Source organism: Cebus imitator, unplaced genomic scaffold (genome assembly GCF_001604975.1).
Source record: "Cebus imitator isolate Cc_AM_T3 unplaced genomic scaffold, Cebus_imitator-1.0 Scaffold8, whole genome shotgun sequence".
Lineage (NCBI taxonomy): Eukaryota > Metazoa > Chordata > Mammalia > Primates > Cebidae > Cebus > Cebus imitator.
Window position 1 is genome coordinate 1,982,516 of NW_016107323.1, and position 11,391 is coordinate 1,993,906.

The 11,391-nt window shown below is 36.7% G+C and overlaps 1 protein-coding gene across 1 annotated transcript in view; it reads right to left on the reverse strand.

Moving 5' to 3' along the window:
- SLC41A2 (solute carrier family 41 member 2) overlaps nucleotides 1-11,391 on the reverse strand; it is a 150,942-nt gene that overhangs the window by 120,829 nt on the left and 18,722 nt on the right. The window contains exon 2 of the mRNA XM_017540553.2: nucleotides 6,591-7,312. Coding sequence (XP_017396042.1) covers nucleotides 6,591-7,145 — 555 coding nt within the window. The 5' untranslated portion in view covers nucleotides 7,146-7,312. The remainder of the gene's footprint in view (nucleotides 1-6,590; nucleotides 7,313-11,391) is intronic.

The following is an 11,391-nucleotide window of genomic DNA, read 5'->3' on the forward strand; positions in this document are numbered from 1 at the left end:
AAAAAAAAAAAAAAAAAGAAAAAAAGAAAAGGAACAATGATTGTCTACAAGCTATAAAAAACTACCTTGAAAGACCAAATCTAATAATTATTCATATTCAAAAGAAAGTTGAGCAAGAGTAAGGGATAGAAAGCCTATTTAAAGAAATAAAAACTGAAAACTTTTCAAAACTTGAGAAAGCTATAAACATCCAGATACAGTAAGGTCAGAGAATACCAAACAGATCTGACCCAAATAAGACTACCCCAAGGCATATAATAATCAAATCTCAAAAGTCAAAGACAGAGAATCCTAAAAAGAGCAAGAGAAAAAGAAGCAAATCACATGTAAAGGAGCGCCAGTTGTACTGGCAACAGACTTTTCAGCAGAAACCATACAGGCCAGGAGTGGGTGAAATGACATTTTCAAAGTGCTGAAAGAAAAAAAAAAAGCTACCATCCAAGAATACTATATCCTGCAAAGCTATCCTTAAAATATGAAGGAGAGAAAGTTTTTCCCAGACAAACAAAAGCAAGGAGAATTCAGCATCACAAGATTTGTCTTATAAGAAACACTAAAGGGAGCCCTTTGACCTGGAAGAAAAAAACACCAATGTGCAAAAAGAAAACACTTGAAGACATAAAATCCACTGGTAAAAGTAAGAGCACAGCAAAACCAAGAATACTCTAATACTGTAATTAGGGTATGCAATCCACTCATCACTCTAGTATGAAGCCTAAAACATAAATATATCAAAAATAATAATAGCTACAGTGACCTGTTAAGACATAGGCAATATGAAAATATAAAAATTAGAATAACTAAAGGTCAAAACAGAGGAGGTGGAGTTAAAGTGTAGAGTTTCTTAATTTTTGTCTTTGTTTCCATTATTTTCGTGGTGATTTAAGGTAAGTTGTCATCCTTTTAAAATAATATTATATCTATAAGATCTTTTGGTAAGCCTTATGGTAACCACAGTGCAAAAATCTATAACTTATTCACAAAAATAAAAAGCAACAAATTAAAACATACTAGAGAAAAATTACAAAGGAATCACAGAGGAAAACAATAAGAACAAGTTACAAAACAGGTAGAAAATAATCAACAAAATTTCAGTTGTAAGTCCTTACCAATAATAATGCTGAATGTAAATTGATTCAATTCTCCAATGAAAAGGCATAGAGTGGCTAAATGGGTAAAGAAACAAGACCCAGCTTTCTGCCCACAAGAAATCCACCTCATCTATAAAGAACACCTAGACTGGAGGTGATGCAGTAGAAAAAGATAATCCATGCAACTAGAAACCAAGAAAAAAGGAAGGAGTAACTATATTTATGTCAGATAGAGCAGACTACAAATCAAAGACAGTAAAAGAGAAAAAGAGACCACTACATAATGATAAAGGGGTCAATTCAGCAAGAAGACATAACAATTATATGTATATATATCCACCCAACACCAGAGCTCCTAAGTATAAATCTAAAAAGAGAGCAACAGGCTATAATACAATAATAGTAGGGGACTTCTCCACTCTCAGTAATGAACAGATCAGTCAGAGAGAAAATCAACAAAGAAACATCGGAGTTAAACCACACATTAGACCTAACAGTCCTAACTAACATTTAGAGAACATTTCACCCAACTGCTACAGAAGACACATTCTTTTCATCAGCATGTGGAACATTCTCCAGAATAGATTGTATCTTAAGCTGCAAAATCATAACAAGTATCTCTATAGGCCACAATGGAGTAAGACTAGAATCAATAAGAAGGTGAACCTCAGAAACTACACAAACATGTAGAAATTAAACAACATGCTCTTGAGTGACCTATGAGTCAATAAAGAAATTAAGAAGGAAATTTAAAATTTAAAATTTTCTTGAAACAAATGAAAATGGAAATATGCCAAAATCTACAGAATACAGCAATAGCAGTATTAAGAGCAAAGTTTATAACAATATATATTCTGTCAAAATATAGGAAAACTTTGGCCTGGCGCAGTGGCTCACACCTGTGATCCCAGCTCTTTGGGAGGCCGAGGCAGGCAGATCACCTGAGGTCAGGAGTTCAAGACCAGCCTGGCCAACATGGTGAAACCCCGTCTCTGCTAAAAATACAAAACAATTAGCCAGTCGTGGTGGTGCACACCTATAGCCCCAGCTACTCAGGAGGCTGAAACAGAAGAATCGCTTGAACGTGGGAAGCGGAGGTTACAGTGAGCTGAGATCACACCGTTATGCTCCAGCTTGGGCAACAAGAGCAAAACTCAATCTCAAAAANAAAAAAAAAAAAAAAAAAAATGGGAACACTTCAAATAAACAACTTAACAATGCATCCCAAGAAACCAGAAAAGTAAGAATAAGCCAAACCCCAAATTAGTAGAAAGAAAATAAAGATCAGAGCAGAAATAGTGAAATTCAGACTAAAAAATACAGATCAATGAAACAAAAAGTTGTTTTTTTTGAATAGATAAAATCATTTTAGTTAGACTATGAAAAAAAAGAGAAGTCCCAAATAAGTAAAATCAGAAATGAAAAATGATTCACAACAAAAGAAACCACAAAAATGCAAAGAATCATCAAAGGCTATTATGAACAACTATATGCCAACAAATTAAAAAATCTGCAAGAAAGATAAATTCTGGATACATCCAACCACTGAGCCATGAAGAAATAGAAAACCTCAAGAAACCAGTAACCAAACATAACCCCAATTTCACACTCTACACAAAAATCCATTCCAGGGAGGGAATGTTCTAAATGTAAAAGCAAAACAAAAAAGCTTCAACCAAGTGATGCAATAGAATATCTTAATTACCACAGGGTATGGGAAGATTTCTTACACAATAGACATGAAACACAAATCATGAAAAAGTAAGAGGAAAATAACTATTTCAAAATTAAGAACTTCTGCCACAGAGGAGAGAAAAGATGTTTTAAATATATAGCAGTAAAAGGCTCATGTCCAAAATATAACTCCTACAAATCTATAAGAGAAACAAATAATAGCTCCCATAAATCCCTAAGAAAAACAAATAGAAAAAATGGGCAAAATAAGCTTTACTAGTAATATCCAAATGGTTGATATACATCATTAGTCATCACAGAAATATCCATTAAAACCACAATGAGATACCACTCCATGTGCCAGAATTTCTAAAAATAAAAAGACTACTGAATCCAAGTAGAAATAAGAATATAGAGAATTAAGATCTCTCATACTCTACTAATTAGACTGTAAATTGGTATAACCAATGCGGAAAATCATATGACCTCTACTAAATTTGAGTATCTCCACATCCTAAGACCTGGCAATTCCATCTCTACATATATACCCAAAAGAAATCCATGCATATGTGCTCCAAGAGTCCGGAAGCACCATTCCACCCAATGTCCATCAGTAGCAGAATGGATAAATTATGGTATAGTATATTCATATAATGGATTACTATCCAGCAATGGAAATAAACTACGGTTTCATGAAATTTATATAATGTTGAGGGAAAAACAGCCACACACACACAAAAAAAACATATTCTATACTTCCATTACATAGTTTAAAAGTTCCATTACATGGTCAAGTAAAACCAAACTATGTTGTTTAGGGATACACACTTGTAAAGACAAGCAAGGAGGTGCTTATCAGAAAATCAGATTAGTGATTACCTTTGGTGTTGGAGACAAAAAGGGCAGCAGCTGGAAGAAGGCACAAGGAGGACTAAAGAAGCAGTACTGGCAAAATTAGATTTCTTGAGCTGGTTAATAGTTAAGTGGTTGTTTACATTATGAAAATTTGGCTGGGCGCAGCAGCTCACACCTGTAATCCCACCGCTTTGGAAGGCCAAGGCAGGCAGATCACTTGAGGTCAGGAGTTCAAGACCAGCCTGGCCAACATGACAAAATCCAGCCTCTACTAAAAACATACAAAAATTAATCAGGCATAGTGGTGGGCGCCTGTAATCCCAGCTACGTGGGAGGCTAAGGCAGGAGAATAGCTTGGTTCCACAAGGCAGAGGTTGCAGTGAGCCAAGATGACACCATGGCACTTCAGCCTGGGTGACAGAGCGAGACTCCATCTCAAAAAAAAAAAAAAAAAAAAAAAAAAAAATTCACTGAGCTCTATTTTTTGTTTTGTATACTCTAGATGTATTACATTTCAATTAAAAAGTTTAAAAGAGCACATTCAAATAAAATCTTTAAAAAATATTTATATTATGCTTCTACGATGTTTAACACTAAAGTTTAACATTATAAAATCCTTCAGGTTAGCACTGTAAAAGTTCATAAAATCATAAAAGGAACTTTTTACAATTATATGTGTGCTGTTCTCTCAGTATCAAGAAGCCAACATTACTCCAGATACATAAGGAGCTTTGTAAATTCTGCTAATCTATACTCTAATACCTTAGTCCTATAGATGTTACCATTCCATAAATACTGAGTGTTTCTTCAGAATAATTAGTATAACAAGAAAAAATCAGGACCAAATCAGCCTATTTATTGTCACAGCTGTGATATTACTATAAGTACTTAAAACAATTATATTTCAAGCGGATGCAGGTTTGATCTCTCTTTGGTATTATTATCTATTTATAAATTTAATGTACTGCAATACAGTTCCTCTCATATCCTTTCTCCATCCGATGGTGGAAAAATGTTTCTATTTATGTACATTTTCCATTTGGATAAACATGTTACCTCTTGAATAGCATCTTAAAGTCACAAATAACCTGAGGTTCCTTTAGGGAATAAACAATGAAAGATAAGAGCACATTACAGGATAATATGCCTAATACTTTCCCAGAGTCAACATTTCTGTGACTGATAAACAAAAACTGACAGAACAAAATGCCACATTTTGGCAATTTATTACTTTAGAAAGATAATTATATAATAGGTATTTGGTAGCCATAAGTCATTAAGAATACTTACAAATCGGCTCACTTGGTGGCTCTTGCCTATAATCCCAGCACTTTGGGAGGCTGAGGTGGGCAGATCACCTGAGGTCAGGAGTTCAAGACCAGCCTGACCTACATGGTGAAACCCCATCTCTACTAAAAATACAAAGATTAGCCAGGCATGGTGGCGTGAGCCTGTAGTTCCAGCTACTTGGGAGGCTGAGGCAGGTGAATCACTTGAACCTGGGAGGTAGAGGTTGCAGTAAGCCGAGATCACACCATTGCACTCTAGCCTGGGCAACAAAGCTAGACTCCATCTCAAAAAAAAAAAAAAAATGAATACCTACAAATCAATAAGTAGCACACAAATTTTAAAAATAAATAAAAGATACAAAAAATAATTCACAGAAAAAGAATGGCCAATGCTAAACATTAATAATAAAGAATGTTAATTAAAATATGATAACACTTTCCTGCCATTTGGCAAATATGAAAAAGATCAAGAAGACCCAGTGTTGGCGGGGCACAATGGTGCATACCTGTAATCCTAGCACTTTGCAAGGCCAAGGTGAGAGGATCGCTTGAGCCCAGGAGTTTGAGAGCAGCCTGGGCAACACAGCAAGACCCTGCCTCTAAAAAAACAAAAAAAAAATGTTTTAATTAGTGAGGTGTAGTGTGCCTATAGTCCCAGCTACTCAAGAGGCTGAGCTGGGAGGATCACTTGAGCCCAGGAGGTTGAAGGTGTAGTGAGCTGGGCCACAGAGCAAGACCCTGTCTCAAAACAAACAAAAAAACAAAAACCACCCAATGTTGATTGGAAAATGAAAAAATAAAAGTACTTCTATTTTGACAGTAAGAGTATAAATTGGGAGAAATTTTTTGGAATGCAACTTGACAGTATCTACAAAATTTTAACATATATATTAAAATGTACCCTAATATCCAACAATGCTGTTTTTAAATCTATCCTATGAAAATATTAGTATAGGTATATAAATATATATCCTTATATTTATAAGGATAGTTATTATAGCTCCAACAAGGAAGAATGAGTAAGTACATTTGGGTATATACATACAATGGAATATCATGCACTCAGTTTAAAATGCTGAAAATCTTTGTGTACCAATTTGGAGAGATATTCTATTAAGCAATGAAAACAAGTTGCAGAAAAAATATATAACATTTCATTTTTGTTTTTGAAAAAACTCTCATATGTATACATGTAAGCATAGAAAAAAAGCCTGCAAGCACATACAACAAACTCTTCACAATGATAATCTCTGGAGGGGAGGAGAGTTTTGATTTGGAGATAAGAAATAAAGGAAACTTCTTGTTTTACTTAATACCCTCTATTGTTTGTATTCATTTCAAACAATAGAGGGTATTAAGTATATATTCATTTTCATTTTAAAAGAAAGCATGTAAATATAACATTCTTGGGAAATTTTTCTTTTAACCAAGCTATTTTGGGGTCTGTAGAGAAGAATTACTTTACAGTCTGAATAACTATTCTTTCAGAATTGCTAAAGGGGAAAAAAGAATAACTCCTACCTAGAAATAGATTTTCTACCAGAGTCAGCATCTGTTCATTTTAACAAGGGGTAAATCAAATCTAAAGTAAATGTTTGAGAGTAGTAACCTACATAAAGCATTTTAAACAGAAATGGAATAACAAAAAAGATGATAAAGTTAAACAAAGATGAAAACCCACCTGTACTATATCCAGTACCATGCCAGCTGAAACTGTTCCAAAACCAGCTAGTAAAAAGGGCACAAGTATTTGCAATGCCATGATGCCACTGGATTCCTTTGGTAATTTTTGGCTCACTTCTACAATAGCATCTTCATCACCATCACTAGATATATCTTCGTCTTGTAACATGGCAGTGGTTTCTGAAGTCTCCCTTCCATCACAGTAATTATAGTTGGCATAGTCATCATACTTCTGGCTACAGCTTGATGATGCGTGCCCATTATTGGCATGAAAAGACTGCTCTGAGAAACTGTGATACTCCATGAGTTGCTCAGATCTATTACTAAAAGTCTGTACTGCAGTTGATAATCCATCTTGCCAAATGCCGTTTGCTTTTTTGTGCCTGTCTTCTTGGTTTTTCTGGTAAATTACTGGAACCATACTCAAGAGTAAATTTAAAAACTTGTCAGATTGAATTGTGTTTAAACTTAAAGTCCAATCTACAAAACCTCCTCCACCACTTGGACCACCACTTGTTTTGTCAGTAATAGATCTTCCTTTACTATTAGTCATATTGTCATTGCAAAAGACCCTGTACTCCTTAGATCTCAAGCTTCGTGAACCACAGCAGATGAATCAGAGCCACACAAACACTGGTTTAAATTAAGTTGTTGACTTCATTGTGTAGAAAATATTTCCACTAATAAAAGACCTTCAGAAGTTCCACAGAAGGACTGAATCTGGAAAAATAAAATAATTTTTAAGAATCAGATACACAAGATAGTTTCAAGTATCAAGACAGATACTTAAATTCTCATAAAGGCATGGAACACACATGTTCTTAAACCAACCCTAAGATATTAATATTATATTTTGTGAGCTTGAAATATAACTGCTTTGTGCCATACAACTGCTTGGTGTACAGAAATATAATACAAAGCTATTTTTGGGCTCAAGCTTGGTTAAAAGTATTTCTTATCTTTGCATACTTTATGTGATCAATCCACGTAAGGTCTTCAACTACCTCTGAAATCCCACAGTGGACAAATGCTGTAAACAAAGTAATGGCTTTTATTACTATTGCAAGGACTTAGAATCAAATTGCTGCATCCTTTGCATACGTCAGTACACAACAAAAGTAAGATATGTGGCATTACACTTTAAACATTAAATAATAAACCGTATTACTTTATTTACAACTTAACGTAATAGACACTTTATTATTAAGATGTGAAGAAACAGGGATGATGTTTACTATAAAATACTTGGTAGGTATCCTGAATACTGTATAGGGCATTTATTTCACATTTAAAATGAGGCTGGAGTCATATTTGTAGTTCTGAAACATAAAAACTCTTTGTATTTAAGAATATAATCCTTCTATCATTTAGGAATAACAAAACAAAAAAGAAATTGCAAATATTCACTTGCACCTCCCTTTGCAAGCCAGGCAGAAGAAAGCTTGTCATGCACTAATTTTTGCCCTGCTCTGTCCATTCACCGTTCTGTCTGCTCTGGCCCATAATCCCAGAGTAGGCCCCGACTAGCCATTCAGTGACTAGACTGTCTTTGAAGACTTTGAACTAAAAGGCATAGATACATAACTGTGGCACATCAGAGTGATGGGCACTGAAGCTGCAAGGTCACCCACCACTTGACCAGAGAGACAGCCTGACAATTGCTGCCATGGCTGGGAAGGCTTTCCAAGCTATCAGGTGTTTCTCAGAAACACGCAGGCCTGTCTTATACTTCCAAGAGCATCCAAAACCAAAAAATTGACACTGATTTGATAAGGGATGGGTGGCCCCACCACCTAATTGGACTGTGTACCTACAAAGCTAGACTGAGAACTATTGCTGCTACTATTGCTGCTTTTAATGAAAATGTCTATATTCCTCACTGTTTGTTTCCAATATCTTCAATATCTGTCTCCTCTCTGGACAAGAAGATCAATAGCAAGGAGTGGCAAAGGGAGAAAGCGAAGGAGCTATATAGGACATAAGTGGGTGCTAGGGCCTGGTTCATCAATTTCATTACTCACCCTCCTTTTCTCTCCTCTCTCGTGCTTATGGAGGGGTCTGGGATCTGGGAATTCCTTCTTAAAAGAGATTCCAGGACACCAGACCTACTGACTTCAGAATGTGTGTTTGAGGCCCATAAATCTTTTTTAACTTCTCCATGTGATGATTATGGTGCAGACTTCCTGTGGACTTGCACTGAGAATACAATGACGAGATTAAGCACTAGTTGCCATTTTTGTCACTTATAGGCTGGTCAGTGTACAGAGGAAGTTGGTGTTTAAAGAAAATCAAATTAATGAAACCAATGGCCAGAGTGAAACAGAGATGAAACCACACAGTCCCAGAAAGAGAGAGAGGAACACAGAGCCTTCCATGTAATGAAAGGCTCAGCTATACATCTGGAACTTCGGAGATTCCCTGCAGCCTTACATGAGTTAGACGGAGGGGTGTCTGTTTCTTCAAGTCACCTTTTTTAAAAATAGTGTATTTCACTGCCCCAACAGATCTTTAATCAAATAAAATACAAAACAAACCCCAAACGGATTGAGCTATAAGACAGGTCTATTCCACAGGAGGACCAGTGACAGGGAACATCTTCCTCCTGATGCAGAATTATCAGGATGATTAAAAATGGAAATGCAGGGAAGTGTAGGTAAACAAGAAAGAGAGATGACAGTTTCACCATTCAGCCACTCAAGTTCAGAAAGCTCAAAATCTGTGCTTTGAAAACCTAACCAACTAGCAAGACTAGGCAGAAAAATGGAGAGGAGGGAAAGAAAACAAGGGGGAATTTCCCAAGACCACTCATCTCTCAGAATTTCCCAAGACCAGTCATCTCTCAGAATATGTGCAGAACATGGCTAAGCACATAGTCAACACTGAGCTGGCCAGCAGGGTCCAGATGCACAGACACGTTCAGGTCATCCTTTTGCTCCTAGTATTCTTACTTCATTCAGTATAAGCTATTCAGAAGGTTAGATGGAGAGATGGATACTCAACCAGGCATACTGCACATAGAGACCATCCAAATGTGTATAAAATTAAAAACAGAATGCCTCCTGGAAAAAGGAACCCCTGTGAGTAGAGGTCTGGGCTGGATTTTAGCCCATGTTTAAACAAGCACCTTCATGCAGTGCAGAATCTGCATAACCTTACACATCAGACTAAGCAGCTGGCTAAAATATGAAGCTGTGCTTAAAGAACATAAAACATATAGGGTGGACAGATATTTTTTGGTTGTTTGTTCAGCATCTTCTCCCAATTCCTTTAGCTAATGGTATCTCCATTACCTGTGGTAAACTCATTTCCCTATTCTGTGGGACTCTAGTAGGTATATCAATCACAGTACCCTACCCTGTAAACCACAATAATGACAAGTGGCTCAAGGAGGATCTGAGTCCCTTCCTGGAATTTTATATATTTGCTGTTTACTATTTCCTGAGTGCCTACTAGATGCTGGGGCTACAGTAATGAAACAAATAGGCACCGTTACTGCTCTGATAGATTTTTACCTTGTAGTCAGAAGGAAAAACATAATCAGGCAAGCACTTAAATAAAGGAGATAATTTGTGATAAAGGCTATGCAGGAAACACTTGATTAAATAAAGAATAAATGACTTACAGGGCTATTTCAGAGGGGAAGGCCTTTGGGGGAAGAAAGTTCTCACTTTCCTTTGGAGTGACTTAATTCTGAAGCTTTCTGTCACTGTCTTCCTCCTCCTGACAAAGCTCCCTCTACCACCACCACCATCACCACCACTTGGAAGAAAGCTATTTACACGAGAAGAGGATCTGCAAAGAGAGGAAGTCAGAGCTAGGAGGTAACGAGAGAGTCTGGACAACATAATTAGAATCTCTATACCATTTAGTTAAAACTCACTCCACTCCTGCTCTTCCCAGCTATTTGGGTCAATAAATCTCCTTCACTGCTTAAGCTATTCTGAGTAGTGTTTCTGTCCTAACAGCTGGGTTTTCTTTCTTTTTTTTTTTTTCTGTTTTTAAATAATGCAGTTTGCAAGTGCCAGGAATGACCTTCATATAAGCACATGCCACAGACCACATATCATCATCTTGCATTGAGGAAAATGTGGGCTCTTTTTGTTTTATCCTTCTTTTTATCTGGTTAATGAATAATTATCAGTTATTTCAATGCTTGCTTATTGACAAGGTCTGTTACCTCCCAAAGGATTCCTTAAACTTTCTTCCTTCTTTAACTAAAGAAATCATTTATTATAAACTCTTCTTGCTGAATAACGAGTTACAATCAAAATAGCTTTGTGAGCAATCCTAAGCAAAAAGAACAAATCTGGAGGCATCACATTACCTGACTTCAAACTATACTATAAGGATAGAGTAGGCAGGGCGCAGTGGCTCATGCCTATAATTCCAGCATTCTGGGAGGCCGAGTCAGGAAAACTACTTAAGCCCAGGAGTTGGAGACCAGCTTGGGCAGCATGGCGAAATCTTGTCTCTGCAAAAAATATAAATATTAACTGGTCATGGTGGTATGCACCTTGTAGTCCCAGCTACTCGGGAGGCTGAGGTAGGAGAAGCACTGGAGCCTGGGAGGTCAAGGCGCAGTGAGCCATGATTGCCTCACTGCACTCCAGCCTGGGTGACACAGTGAGACCTTGCCTCAAAACAAACAAAAAAAATGATATGGTAACCGAAACATCACGGTACTGGTATAAAAATAGATATATAGGAGCCGGGCACAGTGGCTCACACCTGTAATCCCAGCACTTTGGGAAGCTGAGGTGGGTGGATCACCTGAGGTCAGGAGTTCAAGATCAGCCTGA